Below are 23,058 nucleotides of genomic sequence, written 5' to 3' on the forward strand. Positions count from 1 at the left end.
TGTGAATGTCCTGCATTCTGTGTAAGGCGTAAGCGAATTTTAGCTTAAATCAAATCGGGCTGCCACTTCAACCTAATCTAATCGTCAACGTGAATTTGTTCGATTGCCCAGATTTTAGCATGAACTTTATCGTGCAGGTGAATTTTATAGTGAACGTGAATTTTATCGTGAGCGTGAATTTTATCGTGAACGTGACTTTTTGTGAGCATGATTTTGAAGATATTTTACTCATACAAAATTTGATTTTCATTCACGTTCACGTACGGCACATTCACGCGAAAATCACGAGATTCAGTTTAAATTTCATTCACGACTCGTGTGATTCACACACACACCTCTATCAAATAATCAAATTTTGGCATACGCTGCAAAATTTCAGCCGATATCTCACGAATAAATGCTTCTATGTTGTCTTCCAATGCGTCTATTGAAGCGGGCTTGTCTGTGTATAGGCGTTAAATCGCATGATGTAGCCGACCAATTGACACCTCGCCTCTCAAAAACTCCTTTGCTACGCGTGTTGTGTGGCATGTGGCAGCGTTTTGTTTCCCTATCTCATCAGACTTTCTGTTATTTTATCCGATTTTGCTATGTCGACTAACAAATTTCTTTAGGTGTACCCTCCAATCATAGTGAAAAAATATACAAGAGAAATTACCATTTTTTGTATTTAACGTAATTTTTTATTTCAATTAAATCTTAAACTACAATCAAATAAAATTAACCAACTAATATTTCGTTTATGATATAAATGAAAATTTCAGACAGAATTAAAAAGAATAGATGCTTATACAGTTTTGTTGAAGAAACTGAAAAAAAGTTCGTTAAATTTATCGATATATATTTTTTCGTAAAGAATTGTATAGTTGTACACATTTGCTTTTTAAGTATTAAAGTTTTAGTTTTCGTTACATTTTTTAATGACAATATACAAAAAGAAAGTTTGCATCACAATACAAATAAGATTTCACCTGCTTTTCATCTCCAATCTATACTACAACATTAAGAGTTCCACGAAACGACGTCACACTCCACACTCTTTTGGGGTCTTAGCCTAACATTAAAGTGAAAAAATAATAACAATAATTTACTGTCGAAATTGAAGGACTAATTTACTGAGACTTACCTGAAATTCTAGCAAACGCTTGAGAAGATTTCTCATGTTTAAAGCATTTGCCAATTTGAGAGCAAACGCTCGATTCATCGATAACTATGCTCTCAGACAAATTCATGATACTCTTGCCATAAATGTGAACCATATCAGAACACTAGAATTATTAGAACAAATATCGGGTTACCATACAAACTGTTTGAATAGAATACAATTGGAACTTACGATCTTGTAGTATTTAGCGGGTACATTTTCGCAAGCTACATCAATCATATCGGCAATTTCTATGGTATCATGCTCAGTATGGACCATTCTGAAATAAGGCAACAGAGATGAAGTTGCTCCATGGCAAACACCACATTCGATAACCTCATCTGTAATCACAAAATTCTAAATAGTACGAGTCCATAGGATTAAGCTCGATGTTCTTACCAGAAACAATTTCACTCAATCCATTGAAACACAACATCATACGCTGACAAATTTCTTTTGGTGGGACAGTGCCTATCAGGGAAAGGATGTCATTAGCGTATTTCTCCACAAAATTGTCACATGTTTTGGAAATTGTTTTGGGCATGCGATTGCAGACATTTTCAATGGCTTGTTTAATCTGTTCCTGTTCCTTTTTATCCTTCAAATCGGTTTCCAATTTGGTCATAACGAATTCACACATTACGCATGTTGGTGGTTCTTGTACTCTCAAAGATGTATCCAGTTGAACATATCGGTGACTTTGACCGACAGCACTTTCTGTGGGCATGGCAATGACATCATATTTCAAAGCTTCATCGATTTCCACTGGAAAAGAAAATATGGAAAATTATATTTAAATAATGAAAGGATACAATACACTAAGTTAGATAATTTTGTTGTAATTTGGAGTACTGCTGCCATTGTGATACCCCTAGAGAACTAATCCCACACAAAAAGTACAGTGAAAACTTTCACTTGGACAACCACGGTCGCCTAAAGTTTGTCTACATTTGGAAGATGTGCAGTTATGAAAGTTAATTTATAATCTATTAGTATACCTAACGTCTCCAGACAACTGTTCAATTTGGATAGGTGTCCGATTTTCAGAGTGTCCAAGTTTAAGAGATTTCACTGTATTTGTTATTGCGATAATTCTTATTCTTAGTTATAAGTCAGGATCTAATTCTTACGTGCAAGAGCTACACAAAAATGAGCAGCTAAATCGCATCGATTTCTCTCATGTGTAGTGTGCTCTTTCAATTTGAACGTGCGAGAAGTGGGTTGTGAGATTCAGAAGTGGTGATTTTGATGTGAAAGTAAAAGAACGCCATAGGAGAAGTTTGAAGATGCTAAATTATAGTTATTACTCAGTGAGGACACGTGTCACGCACAAGAAGAACTTGCCAAATCGTCCGTGATAAACTGTCACAATATTCGGAGGGCTAAGTGATTTTGCAGCAGGATAACGGCCACATATTATAAAACGAAACAATCAAAAGGGAAGTCCTACATCTCCCGCTGTATAGTTCAGACATTTCTCCTTGTTCAGATCGATGACGCATGTCCTGGCTGATCAATATTTTAATTCTTATGGGGAACATACGCGATATCCGTATGTTGCCAAAAAGTTGATGAAAGTAGTGGCTAGCGATGTACAATACTTTTTGTGGGAATAAACTCTCAAACATTTTAAAAATCTCAAATTTTTTATTTACCCTTCCAATATATAATTCCTTAAGTAAAACACGATATTTTTAAATTAATTTTTAATTGGATGTCAAAAAATATCAAAAATTACTCATTTTTTGATTATATTAAAAATAGATTGTTTTAATTTGATTTTGTGTAGGAAAAGCGAAAGATCAAAGATTGTGAACAATATCACTCCCACACGTCGTACTTCTATCACCTTTACTTTGATGTTCTTTTATTATTTTATTGATGTCTTTTATTTTTCTTACCCCCATTTTAATGAAGCTCCGTTAGTGCTACGTTAGCTAACGACCTTAACAGCTGAAACTGTTTCAGCTAAAGTTAACCAGAGAGAAGATATTTGCAATTTACTTTCTGTTAACTGGTAAAGCCTTAACGGAGCAGCATGAAGAAGGACGTAAAAATAATAAGAAAGTATAATGGGGGTGGCATAATCAATTTCCGATTTTAAAATTCCTTTCAAATGTTTTTCCTGGACTTTTGAGCAATGGAAAGTATGCGAAAATAGAGGACACTACTCCACACCACCATTTAGGGATTTACTATCAAGCTGCATATATTCAGAAATTTTCAATACTTACAATCTTCCTGTTCGCTGAAGAGGCACAAGCCCAATTCAGCGCAAATTAATTTCGGGTCCATTTCCTTCAACAAGAATTCAGCAATTTTATCGCCATATTTGTCGACGTATTTATGACATTTTGATCGTAAATTCACTCGCATTTTATCACAGGAATGTTCCAAAGCTTTTTTGATGTCATCCTGCAAATATTTTGTAAGATATACATTAATGCGGTACGTTGGTAAAGTTAATTTAATTAAGGAAAATAAATCGAAAATATTTCTAATCTAAACTAATGCTACAATGGGTTTTATTGGTTTATGCGTTTTAATCTTTCCACTATATTTTTACCTTGGATATTGATTCCTTCGGATGCTATTAATATATAATAGATTTTAATACTAATGTATTATATTTAAATATTTGATATACTAATGTCTATTATGGTAATGTTATTTACAAATTAATTCTGCACACTTAAACATAGAAGGTAAAAAATATTAAGGTCACTCCACCACCAAAAAATACTTTTGTAGAATCCTAGAGTGGTGGTGCAATTGTTAGCATGTCCGCCTTTCCAATAAAGGGTCAGTTTCGACCGAACACCAACAAATTTAGATTATCCCCTCTCAATAATGCTGGTAAAATTTCTGAGTGTTTCAAAGCCTCTCCCCGGCTTTGAAACACTTAAAAGCCGTTCGGACCCAGCTATAAACAGGAGCTAAGCATAGAATCGAGCAGCCTCATTGATAAGTAACAAGTTCACCACCTGTGATGTCACAATGAGCCGAATAGTCTATACTAAAGGTCTGCACAAGTATGCTTGAAAGCGATTTCAAATGGCTTGAATTTTTATAGAACATTCAAAACATCAGCGCTTCGCAAAACAAACCGAACAAATACATCGTTCGACGGCAGCATGGCTTGAAAACACAAGCACAACAAAAGGCAATCGAAACCAAAGCAAGCATAACAAATATCAAATACATGTTGCATAGAACATGTTGCTACTTGGGTTATAAATGTTTTGCGTGGGTTATGCATGTTCTACAGAACCTCAAGCAGCACAGCACATTGGTGTGATTTAATTTTGTTTATTTCTAGAGTCGAACTTTTAGGATTAAAAATGAAAATAAATTACATTGACTTTCAATTTTAATTTATTTAATTTATTTTATATATAAACAGGCGGTACTACGCTTCTGTTTCACAAAACCACATATAAAACTGCAAAAATAATATAAACTTACGAACTTATTTGGAAAATCTAATATAGCTTGAAAGAAAATGGCATCACAAAATAAATGGTAAACTTAGTACCGCCTTTAATGAAAAAAAAAAACACGTTCGGGGAATCCATGGCTTGCAAAATTTTCCTTGCACACACACACACACACACAGTTCAATGACTACGCACCAACTGTCCCAGCATTTAATTTTTTTGCTTTCAGCTCTTTTAGAAGATGTTTCAAGCATAACAAAATGTTGCAAACACTTCAGAACATGCATACAGGTTCTATAATGCTTGCAACTTTGATGCTTGGTTTCGAATAGAACCTTCAAAACATCGTTCGTTTGCAACCAAATATGGGTAGGTTATGTTCTGATCAAAAACAATGGAAGATGAAGATGGGAAAATGGCAGCAGAGGGTATCAAACCATTGACGGCGTTCGATGCAAACGTGTCGTTTATGATTTTTTGTTCCACAAATTAAACTAAGAATAAAAAGAAATTTATATCAGGGAATGACGTAGAACAATCGGTCAAACGTTTCTCATTATTATTTACACAAAATTTAACATCATTTGTGAGTTTTTAACAAAAAATATTGCAAATTAAAAATGAACGAACGTGTATGTATCGAACACCGTAAATGCAACTTTTGGTATGACGTCGCCCATTTTCCCGTCTTCATCTTCCATTGTTTTTGGTTCTGATATTTGTTTTATTTGATGTTTGAATGTTTTGCGTATAGCTATGTTTTGAAAGTTCTATTCATGTTGCAGAACATTTTGAAATTTGAAAATTCAAATATGCTTGTGCAGACCTTTAGTCTATACTTGATTGGCACTTTCCATGAGTGCGCACTAGGGCCGATTTATCGACTTTTTTCCAAATTTTGAAAATTCGATTTTAGTGATACATGCAGTCTCTCCATGCTTTTTGTTAGTAACATTTTTCGGTACAAGACACTATATTTTTAAGATTTAAATTTATTTTTCATTTATTTAAGCTATTCAAAGCCGCCAAGAGGCCATATTTTTGGAATGAAACTTTTAAAATTTAAAAAGGTACTAAGAAGGATTTATTGGATACAAAAACTAAGTATTTGATGTATCCGCACACGCCCATTCATAAAGGAATATTTTTATTCTAGAATGATATGTGTGGTAGGAATTCACGAACATTTACGAAATGTTTTACAATCACGCACGAATGATAAAAGTTTTACTAGGATTAGCAAACATTTTTAACAAAAAACTGACTTTATACCAGTATGTCTGCTTTCAAGAAATTGCAGATTGTTTAATGTTTAAAAATGCCCAAACAATAGATTTTTGGCTCCGTCGGTAAGTATAGCAGTTCTTTTACACAGAAAAAATTCACAATTAATATTTTAATTGATACTATCATTTCTGTGATTGAAGACTTTTCAATTAAACAATTAATTGGATCAATTAATTTTGTGATAGAATCAGAATTTTTTTTGTGTATGAGTGTATGAATTTAATTAGAATTATTGAAAAATGTGTAGTCAATTTTGAAAAAAAAAAAATATTTTACACACAGGTTGACTCTCTTCATGGAATTTGTAGCGTGAAATAAAAAAACTTCTTACCTTAGTCGTTTTGTTGTTAATACGCTTCTCAGCAATTTTTATCATTTCCTCACACAACAAACAATTGGGTGATATACCTTCGTTGTGTTGTTGGAAAACAATTTCTACAGGTTGTTCTACGGGAACGACTTCGTTGTAAACTAAAATAAATGCATTTTCTTAAAATCGAAGATATCCATTCAAACCCTAATGCAATGTAAAACTTACTTATATCGTCATCTAATTCATGGCTACCGCTTTCATCTTCAGCACTGATACCCATTTCATCCAAATAGTTATTTGTCTTTGGGCACAATTTCAAGGTAACGCATATTTCTTGAGGTTTGAAATCCGAAATTAACATATCAATCAATTCTGATGAATAGGTTTCAACAAAGTCTACACATTCGGTTTGTAATTTTTGTGGTAAATGGCTGCATAGGTGATCCAAAACATTTTTAATATTTTTCTGAAATAAAATCAAATGTTAAACTCATTCTCCTGGAAATATAACTTTTGAAATATTTACCTTTGACTTGTCATTCTTAATCTTCTCTTGGGCTTGCTCAACGGCAAACAAACACAATGGACATGTTGGTTTATCTTGTTCATCTGTAGATTTCGGTGAGAATATTTCCATATCATTGTGGTTGTCATGGTGTTTTGAGCACAATTGCATTTTAGGGCATATATCCACGGGATTAAGTCCTTGAATTAACAATGCCACAACAGCATCACCATATTCATCTACAAATTTGGAACACTTGTCATTAACGCTCCTTGGCAACTTTTGGCAGATATTCTTAACAGTCCTTTCAATTTTATCTTCAGTGGACGGTGAGGCCAAAGTTTCCTGAATGAAGTGCAAAATATATTCACAAATTGTGCACAATTGGCCGTTTTCAACTAGCAACAATGGATTAGCAGCACCCATTAAATGATCAATTGGTAGTGTCATGGATTTAAGATCATCTTGGGTGAATTTTGGCTCATTGGCTCCTAGCTTCTTGCGAATGGTTACTTTAATTTCTGCTGGAGGTAAGACTGGCAACAAGGGCATAATATCACCTTTGTATAAGTAATCTGCACCCTTGGGGCATAAATTCATGAGGAAGCAAACTCCATTAGCATCTAATTCATTAACCAATGTAGTGTAGATAAGATGGTAATACTCGTCAACAATGGATAAACATTCAGATTTGAAACCCTTGGTTTGATTGCACAGACCTTCCATAACCATTTTGAATTCCGATTCAGTGGTATTGGCAATTAACAAATCTCGAAGGTGTTGAACTAATTGTTGGCACAATTCGCAAGGAATGTCATCATTGCCAGGAGCCATTAGGTCAATGGGTTCTTCCTCCTTGGGATCTTCGGGATGTTGGTGATATTTGGCGGCACATACACCTGATAGATGGCACACACCAGCGGGTTGCAGGTTTTCCTTCATATGATCATAAATGTCATTGAAGTACGTCAAAACAATGCTTGAACAAGCGTCGGAAAATGAAGACATTCCTCCACATAAATGTAACAGATTTTCCAAAATATCATCGCGATTGGTAGATTCGAATTTGTTTGTCATCATTGTGGCCACGTTAAAGCAATTTCCACATGTCAATGAAGCTTTCTTTGTTGGGTGGGCTACGGCTTTCACTTCTTCGCTGCTCTTATCTTCTTCGCTTTCGCGTAAGGTTCCCTCCAAGGCACCGCTGTAGTATTTGGTTAAGAGATTATCGATTTCAGCATTGTTACAGAGACCGGCTACAGAGCAAACTTGCTGGAATTCGAAAAGAAGTTATTAAAATTAGAATTGGAAGGTGGAAAAGTCTTCTTTTCGAATTTTTAAAATTTGGTAAAAGTAGACTGTAGGCTATTGTACTTATGCATTAAATTAAAGATGTAATTGAAGATAATATAATTTTCAAATAAAAATTTAAACATTACCCACTAAAAACTTGTATTACCCTGTAATATTGTAAGTAAGTCTGTTTGAAAGTTAATAACCACTTATTAATTGGCATTGCTCCGGATTACATTTACATACACATGTCCTAGGAGGAAAGTACTTCTCCCCAGACATACCTTTGGTCAAGAAATATTTAAGTAGTGCTTTTAAGGCATATTATCACCTAATATATAAACACCTATTCGTAGATATACCAAAGTTTGCAAAATAGCCACTCATTGTCTCAGGCAACCAAATCTCGAAAATATTGACTTCTCTAGCCGATTACAATGGATCAAAATATTGCGAGTAATGCTGTAATATGAACTTTACTTGAATAGAAACGAATATTGTAGAAATAAACAAAAATGCAACAAATCATCTAAATAAGATTACACGCAAATTAATTTCACACATAAAATAGAAATAAATGTTGTTGTTTAAGGGAGTTGGATTCGTGAATTACGTTGTAATATACCTAATAGCCCATTCGCATTATGTTCGAAATCTACCAAAAGTGGATTTTATATATCACTTTTTATAAGGCAAATGACAATTGAAATCTAGTGAAGTCGATTTTGAAAGTGTAATGTGAATGGTAATGTAATTAATTTAAAACACAATTATTATGAAATATTCCTGAAGAACATTCCTTAACGGAAGGGAGCCACCGTGGTGCAATGGTTAGCATACCCGCCTTGCATACACAAGGTCGTGGGTTCGATTCCTGCTACGACCGAACACCAAAAAGTTTTTCAGTGGTGGATTATCCCACCTCAGTAAAGCTGGTGACATTTCTGAGGGTTTCAAAGCTTCTCTAAGTGGTTTCACTGGAATGTGGAACGCCGTTCGGACTCGGCTATAAAAAGGAGGTCCCTTGTCATTGAGCTTAACATGGAATCGGGCAGCACTCAGTGATAAGAGAGAAGTTCACCACTGTGGTATCACAATGGACTGAATAGTCTAAGTGAGCCTGATAACCTAACCTAACGGAAAAATCTTCAGAATTACCGTTACATAACATATTCTTTTTGAGTTTTTTAAGTAAATGCTCAATTATGTGAACAATTATACCTAATAGTACCATCATTTATTCTATTTTATTAAGTCATTAACAGCCAAATACATTACATTTTGCGAATATCAATTCGAATATTACCGAGAAGTATTTATTATTGCCAATGCAAGTTAGTCATTATAACTCACCGCAATGTAATGCAAAGTGTAATGACAGCTTTACTCCTGGTAATGTAAATTGTAATGAGATGTGGTTACCTAGTTTTTGCTGGGTTTCCATAAATTTAATCAAAAAAATCTGAACAGATTTAGATTATATTTTTCAGGTTTATGGCATAAGATATAAGATTACAATGTACCTAATTTGAGTAAAATCGTTTAAAAATGAGGGTTTTAGAGTCAAAATTTTCAGAATCGGGTCATACATTTATATGTGAGCTTAGAGATAGCTCCGAACTGAATTTTGCAAACTTGAGGAGCACTACAAAGGTTTAACCTGTGACTAAAGATCGTTTTGTAAATAAGAGTCATATATATTTGTCCAAATCGGCCAATACATATATTATATATGAGGGCTATTTGATCTGATTTTGTTTTACTTGTGACAAAAAAACATCCTGTACAAATGCGTTCTGTGAACAACAAATATATGGAGGGGTGGATACCAGGAAGATGATTCTGTGTCGATCCGTCATTCGATCAACATTTATTGTAGGCATATTTTCATGCAAATCGAAATTATTATACCCTGACCACTATGTGTTTTAGGGTTTAATAATTTCAATTTAGTTAACATTACTTACATCTGGGTTCATCTGTGATGACAATGCCTCAACCAATTCAGGAATAAAATCATCGGCCAACTTGCAACATTCCTTCTTCACAATTTTGATAGGAATCAAATTGCATGAACCTTCAAAAACTTCTTTCAATTCTTCCATTGTTTCATTGCTGCGCAATTGATCGCGTGCTTGTGTAACCATATCCTTGCATATTTGGCAAATGGAATCATTATCTTCGGGTACACTATGACTTTCCCATACAGTTTGAATACAATGGCGAACAGCATTACAACCTTTAGCATTCCTAGAAATAAACAAAAAAATAAGCAAGCAATTAACAACACTTCAAAAATAACCACAAAGAAAATAAGACGCTATTGCTGGCTCGTGTGAACGATAAGTCGGCTTGACGTATGAAGAAAGTCACACAGTCATTTTTACATGATAAGATAACATTTTTAATGCATTTGGTGCGTTTTGATATTTGTTAGGTGTTTTTCGATATTCATAAAAAATGTGGTGCTTAATTTTTGATAAAAAGAGATGCAGTTCCCATATTTTTTATAAATAATAAAAATGTAGAATGCGAATAATTTGCTTCAACAAATTCGTTGAGTTGAATCGCTAAAAAATGCGTTGGATATGCTTATCTCTGTAAAAGCTTATATCGAATTCATTCTCTACGTTTAAAATAGAGGCAGTATTTGCTATACATCAATTGAATAAGGACCTAATTGTTGGTTAACACATTTTGCCATAAAAAAGGGTCAGAACATGATTTTTATCTTCCACACTTCCATAGCTTTAAATCGAGTTTGATCCTATTTATCATATTGAAAGGAATTATAAAATTCTGTTTTTTTATATCCCACTTCGACAAATATATTTCAAATAAGTAAAATATCAGCCGTATAGGTTCAGATTTCGATAGTTTCCTTACATATGTTTCGCTCGATTTTCGCAATACAGTAAATTGTGTATTATGAAATTTAGAAGCGGTAATAAATGGAAGACAGCCGCACGCATAAGATACAATCTCAATGTCGTTAGAAGGGGTCGAGTAGATAGTTTACAGTGTGGGAGATATCACACCTACCATGGGAAACTCCCTGTTTAACGTAGCTTTGATTTCTTTTCCTTAAATTTATGGAGTAGTTTTATATTCATGGCGTTTTTTGTATTAATAATTAATTAAATTTATTTTTGTATATTTTTTTTAATATTAATATTTTTTGTTAATTGTTTAATTATTGTATATTCGTTTGTTTCAAATTTTCTGTTTCATCTATTAATACTATTTCTGTTGTTTTTTGTTTTTGTTTTTAAGCTTTTGTACTTTTTCTTATAATTTATGATTGTTGTTATGTTTTTGTAGATTTGGAATCCGTATATGGCCTTGCGGCTTGGATTCGTGAAGAAAGAATAAATAAATAAATAAATTCACTGTACGAATGGCATTCGCACATATTAATTATCATGCAATCTTCAGTCCCCGCCGGCAGAGGCCTGTTCTATATGACCTCCAACAGTGTGGCATGGCGGCCCATATCAAACACCTTTAATTGGTCAATAGCCTCGACAGTCCGAGTGGCATATCTTGGGCTGGTTGAGTTCTCCGCTAATATTGATGGAGTGCAAAGTAGTTGCTAAGCTGTGTTTTTTTATGAAATCCGAGCAGGGTTGACGGCTTGACCTAGTCCCACAAGACTAGTTATGTCTCTAATGTCTTGGTTACGGGTGAGAGAGAAGGGAGATTCATGCTTACTCGCGTCTTTGCCAGGCTTCAGTCGAGGAATCGCCCTACCCATATACCTGACATCTGTAATAATGAGAGATTCCCTAGACAAATTAAAGGGAGCATCCGGACCTTCGGAAAACTACAAAACGCAAACACCATAGCGAATATCCGTGAAAGGTACGGGAATTCATTTAGCAATGTGGGATTGGCAAAATATGACGTATTCACGGCATGTCATAGCCTGATATAGAATAGCATTAGTTTTCTGTATGTGTCATTTGTCTGGAGTGTAAACAACAAAGGTTTTTTTTCGTTCTTATATTATCTTTTCCTGAAATATCACAATGGACTGAATAGTCTAAGTGAGCCTGAAATGTCTGGCTGCCACTATACATTTTCCTGAAAAGAACAGAAACCGTTTGTTCGAAATATAGCTTCATTGATTTTGCACCTGTTGCGATACACTATGGATCTACTTGCCTATTATGTACTTTACAACTTTGATTATAGTAGCCTATTTCAGTTTCATTTGAGTAGGCTATGAAATATTATTTTGTTTTTATGTATTCAGTTTTCGAGTTATTAAAATTTTCCAGATTGCTTCAGAATCGTTTTGATATAAAATATACGCGTGTTTTATTTAAAAGCACAACATAAAAGTGGCGACGAGGATTTAAAGAGATTTATCAAGCGATTTATTAATTGAAATAAAAGTTCAAATACAACATTTGCACTTGGTTACGATGGCTACGTCCTCATCTTTAGAAGAAGTTCTGGGGCAATTGCTTCTATTATGCTTAAAAACTTTAAAAAAAACTTTTTGATTGACTTGGAACTCTCGGTGTCTTGCTCCATGCTTATTATTGTATTGTTTTCCCATAGCATAATTCCTGTTCTCTGGTGTAAATGGATGGGAAGGCTTCAATAATTCTATTTCGGTACGTAATTTTCTTCCTAAGAAAAGTTCCGCAGAATTTGTGTTCGGAGTTGATCTGTACTGCAGTAGAAATTCCTGAAGATTGTCGTTGTCATTCGAATTTTCATTGTAACATTTGCGCAGTTCTGTTTTTATTGTATCAACATAGCGTTCTGCTTGATCATTACTCTGTGGATGGTAAGGAGCCGTTCGTATATGTTGAATGCCACGTTGTTGACAAAAATTTGAAAATTCAGAACTTGTAAATTGTGTTCCATTGCCTGAAACTATGACTTCTGGGTAACCAAATCTGTTACAAAAATCAATCATAATGCCAATGATTTTTTTTTTGAAGTTATAGTGGAACATTGATATGCCTCAGGCCACTTTGAATAAGAATCAACTATTATCAAGTAATAATGCGACCTTATTGGACCAGCTATATCTATGTGTATACGTTGCATTGGTTTTGTTGAATTAGGTCATGAATGCAAAACTGATTTAACTGGGGATTTTGCATTAGATTGACAGCTGCTACATTGCCGTATAAAGTCCGTAATATTTGTATCAATATTTGGCCAGTAAACTGTGCTTCTAGCAATCGCTTTCATTCGCTCTTGACCTTGATGTCCTGTATACTGATGGAATTACCAATCGTTCTCCGCTAAGCAAACATCCATCTACTATTGATAGAGAAGTTTTCCTATTAAAGTATGGTAGTAAATCGCTGTTTTTGAGATCTTTCGATTTCTTAGGCCATGATGTCTGAATATGATTTTGGACTTGCTGCAATAATTCATCCTTCGAAGTTGCTGATTGAATCATATGATGAGTTATGGGTAGCGAATTAATGTTATCATGTACAATTGATTTTACATTATATTCCATTGTTGCACAAGCTATTACATAATCCTCATCCTGAACATCTTTAGTTGGTAATAGCCGCGACAATATGTCCACATTTCCGAAATCGGTTGTTTTTACGTATTCGATATCGAAATCGTATGTCATCATTGTGAGTGCCCATCGTTGTAATCTGCTTGCAGAATGCACTGGGATTCCAATGAAGATTATACACGTCCCTCTACATCTACATCAATCTACTGTACAAAATTTAATCTGCGAATATGTTTTGAGAAACGATTTCAATTTCTAAAAGTTCACATTCCACACTCGCAATTGCATACCTAGAATATCAGCATTAGTATGAATCCAATCCTCAAGTGAAAAATGTGAGTCACAAGAAACAAATATCATTCAGAAACAACATTGTGCATAGTTGTTTATGTGGATATAATGACAATAACAACATTTACGATAAACTTGCATACCATACTCAAATTTGAACCAGCATTTGAAATGATATAAAGTAGGGACGAAGATTAGTAATTTAATGAGGATAATTCCAGAATAATTCACCCGCTCAATGTATGATAAATATGGAATTTGGTTACAATCACAAAATAATAACAAAGAAAACAAAACACATCATTTAATCTTTCATGTGTACTCCAAACAAAACAATTGTATTTATCATTTGGAATATGTGGGAATACATATCACATATGGGGGTGAACTGTTTCAATTACATTACGAAGGGAACACCAAAAAGCGATCAAATATGTTCAATGATCTTGAAAACGATTCCCCCTCTTTTGTTTTTTTTTTTTTGCAAGAATATATTCATGTTTTTTTAATAAGTGGATATATGCATATGTTTCTTGCATACTCATCATCCTACTTTTGGTTGTGGGCATATAAAATTTCAGCATGGACTTTGATTGTTTCAGTATATTTTTCCGTGGTAATCGTTTTCTTTGTTGTACAACTGAATCCGTTGTTGATTTTATTTTGAAAATGTCATTTTGTTTTGCTTTTGAAGATAATAGGAAAGCCGGTCATAGTAAGAAAAAATTGTTTATTATATATAGGCAAGTATGAATTCTTATCTTCTTCAGTCGTAAAGACTATTTAAAAGTACGAAAATGATTTGAGGTCTTTGTTATACACCATATTTTACTATGAAAGGTATAACAGCGCTGCCCTTCCGTTTGTTACACACCAAAATAATGGGTTACAATCATATATTCCTGATTCGGGTCCAAGTCTATTGGCCATATGACAGAATACTTGTCTACACAGCACAATTTGGAGGGTTTTAAATTTGTCGTTTCGTTTGCCCTTAAACGGAGTTGGAATTTCGTCAAGCTGTATCAAGAAATTTCAGATGTGCATTAAAAAATTAATAAATATGTAATTAAAATTACACTATATACAAATATTGGATAAAAATTACAAGAAAGTTAAATCGTGAGATTAGTAATCAGGAATTATTCTGGAATCCTCCAAAATAAGGCATGAATAATATCAATTGAAAAGTTCTAATTATTTGCTGAGGAGGGATGTATACTTTCACATGGATAATGTAGAAAAAAATGCGAAGGAAAATAAATCCGTATAAGAATATTTGTTTCGGCGTCATCTATATGTGAAAAAAATGATATACGTAAATTGTTTTGCGTTATAACCCTTCATAGAAATTTGCGTAAATTGGCCAAAACGGGAATGATATCCTTAAATTGATATAAAAATCGTTTGGCAAAATGTGACCACTGTGGCCAAATGGAAAAAGAGGGACACCCAGATTTATATGTGAAAGATAGATCTTTTAGCTCTCTATCTGATGGTACGAAAGGATATTGCAAGATGGGTTTAAGAGTTCCAATATACATATGACCTATAAAAACATGGAGGCCCTCGAGAGAAATGTGACCACTGTGGGTGGCCAGTTGGAAAAAGATGGACATCTAGATTTATATGTGAAAGATAGATCTTTTACTTATCCGATGGTAAAAACGGAGATTGCAAAATGTGTGTTTGGAATCTCAATATATGGCCTACAAATAAGTCGATGCACTGCTGCTCATTGCCAAATGGAAAAAGATGAGTATCCAGATTTATATGTGAAAGATAGATCTTTTAGTCCTCTATCCGATGATAAGAAAGGATATTGCAAAATGTGTTTGGGAATACCAATATATGGCCTACAAAAAGTGAAGGCACTGATCTTCGAGAGAAATGTGACCACTGTGGGTGGTCAATTGGAAAAAGATGGACATCTAGATTTATATGTGTAAGATAGATCTTTCACTCCTCTATCCGATGGTAAGATAGGATATTGCAAAATCCCAATATATGACCTACATAAGCGTGGAGGCACTGCTGCTCATCGCCAATCCAACGGTAAAAAATAGATATTCCATAATGGGTTTGAGAGTCAATATATGGCCTACAAAAAAGTTTATTCATTGCTCCTCAAGAGAAATGTGACCACTCCCAATATATGGTTTATAAAAAAGTGGGGGCATTTGACCACAATGGACACATTTCTCTCCGTTTTGTATATACTACTTTTACCGTTGGAAATTTTGAAAAAGTCGCAAAAAGTCTCATTTTCCAAAAAAGATCGCATAATGCTAAAGCAACATTTCTGAAGTCTTTTTATTACAAAAAATGTTCTATAAAACAACATAAAAACAATTAAGAAACAGTCCATTAATGTAAAAAGATATTTTACCAACGTATTGCAACATTAAAACGTAAATTTCATTAACTTCCTTTTTTCATTTTGTACTATCTTCTAGATTCCAATCTTCTATATCCATATCCAGGAAATTCAAGGCTGATGACATACATTCGCAGGCTTTAATTTGTTTTTCATCAAACCAAGTTAGGTAACAAAACTTTCAGCGCAAGCATATCTCTTAGGTAAAGTTAGTACATACGCTGCAAATTCAAATAGATTTGGATAAAATATCTCTTCTAAAGTTGTACCTATTTTGCTCCCTTTTAGGTTGAAATATATAAATTTGCATTTGCACGCATGCGACTATAGTCGCACATTTCGCATATTTTAAAAAAGTTGCACGGCCTCAAAAAGGTTGCAAAATGCGACTAAAGTCGCACAACGGTAACACTGGCTACAATACTGCCATTCAAACGATTTTTTACAAAATGTTGTATACCAATCGAAAGTTATGGTTTCATTGCATCTTTGGTTTATTCTTATATCTCTTTCCGTTTTGTCAATTTTCTATGGAAGATTATATCGCAAAAAATCTGTTTTTATATTTTACTCACTTTTGACACATATAGGTGGCTATGAAACTAAAATGCATATACCCCCATGTTCCGCTATTCGGAATCGCAAGAATTTATTTTTCTTGTAACGAAAAAATAGAGATACTCTCGGACTCCAAAACAATTTTAATTCGAACTTCTATTTAAAGAGAACTAACTACCAAGATTTAAGTTTATAAGTTAAGAAATTATGGCCAAAGTATAATTTTGCGATTTCGGAACAGATTTATTTTCCCTCACATTAGCGAATAATATTCTTTGGCATTACAATTTCTTATAAATACATAAATATTAAACCCTAATTCTATGAACTACAATAGTCATATGTTTTCTTTTATAGTCTTGCCGTCCTCATACATCTCTGTACGGTCTTAGTCATCAAAAGTTAACAACAAACATACAAATTTTACAATAATTGAATTAAAAGAAATATGGGGAAAAATGTACGACAACAATTGTTGATCTGAGTGGTCATCAATGAGCGATGACGTTTTCTATACAAATAAAATATATTGTACGGAAAGTATATTACCTATAGGAAATTCATCTTTCAGATCATGTCATTTGGTATAAAACGTGATTTTCAAATAATCTATGAAAATATTTATTCGTATTAAATAAATATTTGTGAGGCTAAATGTACGGTATGCATATATATGTATGGGTCTATTGTTATAAAATCCACAAAGAGGTTATCGAAGAAAAGTCATTAATCCCATTTGAGCTAATTTCTTGTCTACTATATGATTTTGCAGTCAATGAAAGACTGAGAGAAAAAAGAAAATAATTTACGTTACGTACAATATTTTTTTTTTTAAATAACTATATTGAAACAATTTATTTTGGAGAACCATCATATATATTGAGATGGTTAATAGATCGCTTCACATATAACGGATCGTGGAATTCATAAAATTAATTTAATTTTAATATATAAAATTAAAAGTCCTTCATAGAAATTTGCAAGTAGCCCAAAAGTTTCTCTAAGTTGTTCTTTGTCAATCTGTATGCCCTGCGGATGCTATGGAGTAGACGCATTATTGCATTATTTATTAACTTGTATTGCTGCCTTTTTGCCATTGTGGCAAAGATAAAACCAAAAAAGGATGAACATAATGGGATAATTCAATATTTGTTTTATTCGCATTCAAAAATGACCTTGAAAGCCCAGAGAAAATACATACAGAGAAAACAATAATTAGAAAAAAGATCGATAAACAAAATAATCTTGCCAAAAAAGTTTGTCTAGACGAAAAATATTATTGGCCTCGTGCGCCGAAATTTCAATAAAAGCCTACGCCTTTGCCAAATTTTGGAAAAATCTAACTTAAAAAAAATAGTTCGACTTTTTCATTCGGAATCCTATATTAGTTTTAGCTAATTTAATAAGATGGAGAAACTTTTAATTAAAACTACTGCTAAATACTTTTATTGTTCCCTTTTTTCTTTTACAAACGAAAAAATTGAAACAAAATAAAAATAAAATTTATTGTCATGAAATGAATTGGAAAACTAAATAAAATAGTAATGAACTCAATTACGAAATTATGTAACCTAAATTTTATAAACATTTCACCCATTTCAATTACGATTGTAAAATCATGAAAAATTCCAATTAGTTTTGTACTCAACGTAAATATTCCGTCATTTGAAACTAAAGGTGGATAATATGTTCGGTTTTCGAGTTGAAAATCACTATTTCACATGTTCCGAAATTCAAATCGTAAATCGCAAAAAAAAAAAATAGAGATGCTCGAGGCCTTAAATCCGACTCTAATTTGATCTTCTCATTAAAGAGAACTATATTGTCAATTCTTAAGTTTGTAAGTTTTAGGATTAAGAAAATTTCACCGAAAGAAAATTTTACGATTTGCATTTCTGAATATTGGAACATGGGGGTATATTTTCGCGATTACTTTTCCTGAAATAGCCAAAATTATAAATGAAAACAAACATAATCCTTTAGTCTTCTCGAAATCTAGAGTTAATTTATCTGCTTTATATTGAACTGTTTTGATAAAGTAACCGCGTAACATTTCAACGCGAAAAGCGAACATAGTACTGACCTTAATATAACAACGACTTTACAAAAATTGGGTAATTGTTTTCATAATTTTCGCTACAAACTGAAAACCAAATACCCTACGGTAAATGAATCAACCCAGGTACCGGTACAAGACTGGTCCCTGTACAGAAAAATTATTTTTTCTCTTCAATAACGAAACAAATTGATCCAATTATTTTTTAATTGAAATGTCTTCATTCACCGAAATGATAGTATTAATCACCAAAATTATTTGTTCCAATTAAAAAATTAATTAATACAATTTATTTTTATTTTTATTATAAAATTTGCTGAACCAATTAAACTTCTAATTGAATATTTTTAAAAATTCAATTAAAATTTTAATTTTTTTTTAAGTTTAAATTTTTTGGTGTTATGTTTTTTTCTGTGTGGTTTGTATAGACCTGTCCCAGTTCTGGTCAAAATTTATGGTAAGGATCGGTCACTTTAACATGGGCTTGTCATTGACGGGGTAAATTTGCACTTTAGGACAGCACTTGGATTCATACCAAAGGACACGTCCTGGGACATTTTAGTACGGCCACCCCATAGACAGGTCCTCATGAACCAGTTTGGGACAAACTCCTAGCAATCTGTTTCATTTTGAGTACCAGAGGAAAAACTTTTGGAACAATAGTTTATTCTGATAATTGCATTTCAGTAATAGTTTAGCTCAATAAGATTTTCATATCACAAGATTATTCTAAAATCTCAAAATTGCTACAAAATGGATACCCGATACCAGTCCTGTGAAGGTTCCGTCTTATGCGCCTTGCAGACTATAAGTTTATCCGGACGACAGTGGTCGTGTCGAACATATCCCATATATTGGCCACATTATAAGTTAAGTCCGAAAGCATAATCCATACTGCAGCATGTTTATGGGATCGATAACACACTTATCGATTATTAGTCATCAACGAATTGTCGTATCGATTGGACACACTGTAAGATTCTTTACAAACACAGACATTCCATTCGGAAAAACTTATAGTCTGTAGGAGGCATTAGTCAATTTGCACCAATTTCCCATAGGGGATATAGAAATAATAAATTAATAATAACATTAATAAAAAGCAAAATAATAAAACTGTCCAACATTAAATACAAAAAGTTAGAGTAGTTCAATGCATTTCGCTAAATCGACCACTTAAGATTTTGAATTGCTTAAATAAATTGAAAATAAGTACGAAGTTGCTATTATTGTATGATCATTTAGTCGAAATCTTGCTCAACAGATATGATTTAGGGCAATTTAGTAATTAGTTTTCTAATTTTAAAACATTCCTTGTAGTTATTTTCTGCCAAAAAATCATTTTTAATTAAACAGTTCAATATTACGTTTCTATAACAATTTAACAAAACTAATGCACATCATCTGTAATTTGAATTTATTTATTTATTTAATCAACCAACGCCCTTCTGGACAACATGTTGATAGAATTCAATCAATTAACGGTAATCCATTTAATTTGATTTAAGGGTAATAGCAAACATAGCAGATAATTTTTGCTATTTCAGGAAACAGTGAGTGCTTTCCCTTTTTCAGCAGATTTTCAGCTGCGTCTACAAAATAATTTCTTTCGGTGTACGTTAGGCACAATGAACCCGCCATACACAACCACATAATACATGTGTTGAAACCACAGAGACATCCATCATTTCTGGTAATGGGTATAAACCACCTGTTAAAAATGGGATGGAATTTATGGGTTCTCTGTATAATACACATAAGTAATAAAATAGTTATTTCTTCAGAATTGATCCTATATCGATCCACAAATAACATGAGCGGCTATATACAAAATATTTATAACCAAAATGAAAAAAATTTGATTTTTACATTACATTTGTTTGTAAGTGGCTTAAATCTACTTAAGTGCAAGTGGTCCCATTGGTCCAATTTTTGGCCAGCGTGTAGACTTTTCGATTCTAAACATAAAATATGTTATATACCACTTTTTGTCGGAAAGACCTATTTTCGGAGTTACGGGCCCAAAAGTTTTCATTATCTCGTATATTGGATTTAGTATTCATCGCACTTAATCATCCTAAAATTAATATGTATAGAATATCATGGACTCGCGTTAGCGTTAGCCCACTTTGGACTCTGTCCATAGGAGAAAGTCTCAAACCTCGGTCGACGGCCGGCCACCTATACCCAATGTTTAAGGATCAGTATCTCGAAAACTACGCTCTTCCGACAAAATTTTTACTTACTATTTTCTGCTTAAAATGTACTATTTTTACCAAATAACATACGCAAAAAACGGAATTTTATTCATTTCATGAAAAATTGCTATCAGAATTAACAAAAATATAAAGGAAAATACAGATGTTCAGATGTCGATATCTCGAAAACTAGGCTTTTCCGCCAAAGTTTTTACTTTACATTTTCGATTTAAAAACCCTTTCCCTACATTTAAAAAATGTTTGTTTATTTTTAACAACTTGTGCTAAAGTAGATTTGTTTCCAGTACGTTTCTGCTATAGGTAGGTCTTTGTTAAAAACGAAGGGAACGAAAACAATAAATTTGCAATAACATTTCTTATCAACTTATTTTGTTTCTTTTCGTCCAATTACAGTGAAACACATACAAACGCATTTAACTATAATCTGTCATTCAATCCAATAGAAAAAAATCGCGTAAAAAAAGTCTACCAAATATTTGGAACTAAATTCAGTTAATATATTTTTGCCTAAAAATATATTTTTTACCTAAAAATATAAAGGCTACATGAAGATATAGACATATAAATCGTTTTGCTTTCTGCGCGAAAATATAAAAGGGAAGAATTTGCCAATTTGTTTAAACAATGGCCGGTTCATGTTGAGGTGGTCGTGTTGCAACAAATGACAACGCAATTTTTGAACTGTTTTTTGTTCTTTTTGTTTTTCCTTGGTCTCGCACACAACCACAAAAAATAGACCATTGGGAACTTGCATATTTACGAAACTTACACTAGATTACTGCACCAGTATGTCGGGCCCCAGGTGCATTTCTTAGCTCCCACTAACTGTTGATGTACGGGAGACGCTTCTATTGCACTAAATCCTAAAATTAAACCCAAAAATAACAAAGAAATGTTAAAATTTCCAAGAATGTGAATATTAACTACGCAAATATGTTGTTATTTTCCAATACTAATACAGGCAATGCCAGTAGAGTAATTTGGACAATGGAAATTTTCTATTGTATATTATCGTTATATATGTATAGAAGAATTATTAATAAAGGAAGTATAACTCCTCTTTTCTTACCTATTATGGCTGCAATAGCTACAATGGCACAAAGGCCAAAATTTATTTGCTTCATTTTTACACACTGTTTTCCAACACAAATAATTCAAACAATTACTATTCCACAAACACAATTTAATATATTACAACAAAATTAGATCTTGTTCTTATTTTTATTGAAGGCTACCGTTCGTCCAAGAGTGCAACACAGAATGAATAATAATAAAATAACAACAGTGTCCTACCAGTGGTGACAATTTACTTTCGATGCAAAGATGTTGATATGGTAACACAGGTTGACTGTCACTGGACAGGGCTGCCAAGACTACGGTGAAATTTGTATCAAATGTGTACCATCCCTGTCACAACCAACTATAAACACAAACGTTTGAAAAATGCTAAAATTCAAAAATTTTCCAAGGGATTAGAAATATTCAAATTGAGGGAGCAAAACAACTTTACTACAAATTGTAACAAAAAAAAATTAAGGATACGAGAGTGAATTTAAAAGTCAAAATGTCAATCAAAATATTTAACCTTAAAGGTTAGTACAAACTTCGACTTTAGCCGCTAAAATAAAAAAAATGAATCAATAAAAAAGTATGAAATTATACCTCTTTGATGCAAATTTTAATATAACTTGATGGTGATTAGCTCAAAGCAACCTTTTTTAATGTTTATATTAGGGATTTATCTTTAACCCCGGATTTTTATTTTGAATCCCGGGATTTTTCGGAATACCGAAAAATAATCGAAATTTGTTAAATTTCTGGCTTTTTTATAATTTGTATTAATAAATTTTGAACTATTAGGGCTGTTTTCTTTTAGCACTGGGTGCAACATTTGTATGGGCTATCCAGAATCATCAGTGCAAGTCGCGTCGGTGTTGCCAGATGGCATTTTGATAAATTTACGCTTTTTAAATTCACAATAGCAATTTATTGAGATTACATGAGATTCAAAGTGGTACAGTGTCAAATAATCGCAGCAGTAAATATTTATTACTATTTGAGCATTTCATACATTAACCCCC

General features: G+C 33.0%; 1 protein-coding gene across 2 annotated transcripts; it reads right to left on the bottom strand.

Moving 5' to 3' along the window:
- Window positions 1–654: 654 nt before the first annotated feature.
- Window positions 655–22,247, bottom strand: Sap-r (prosaposin). 2 transcript variants are annotated; one of them, XM_075291497.1, is made up of 12 exons: window positions 22,047–22,247; window positions 21,747–21,840; window positions 9,947–10,229; window positions 6,708–7,958; window positions 6,407–6,647; window positions 6,200–6,339; window positions 3,711–3,734; window positions 3,379–3,559; window positions 1,544–1,909; window positions 1,337–1,485; window positions 1,127–1,268; window positions 655–1,054 (listed from the first exon to the last, which is right to left on the bottom strand). In XM_075291497.1, exons 1-12 carry the CDS (start codon window positions 22,099–22,101, stop codon window positions 1,050–1,052), a joined length of 2,931 nt encoding a protein of 976 aa, XP_075147612.1. In that variant the 5' UTR covers window positions 22,102–22,247; the 3' UTR covers window positions 655–1,049. The 2 variants fall into 2 exon arrangements, with proteins under 2 accessions (XP_075147612.1, XP_075147613.1); XM_075291498.1 differs by lacking the exon at window positions 3,711–3,734 and having other exon boundaries at window positions 22,047–22,246.
- Window positions 22,248–23,058: the final 811 nt, after the last annotated feature.

Source organism: Haematobia irritans, chromosome 1 (assembly GCF_050003625.1).
Source record: "Haematobia irritans isolate KBUSLIRL chromosome 1, ASM5000362v1, whole genome shotgun sequence".
Lineage (NCBI taxonomy): Eukaryota > Metazoa > Arthropoda > Insecta > Diptera > Muscidae > Haematobia > Haematobia irritans.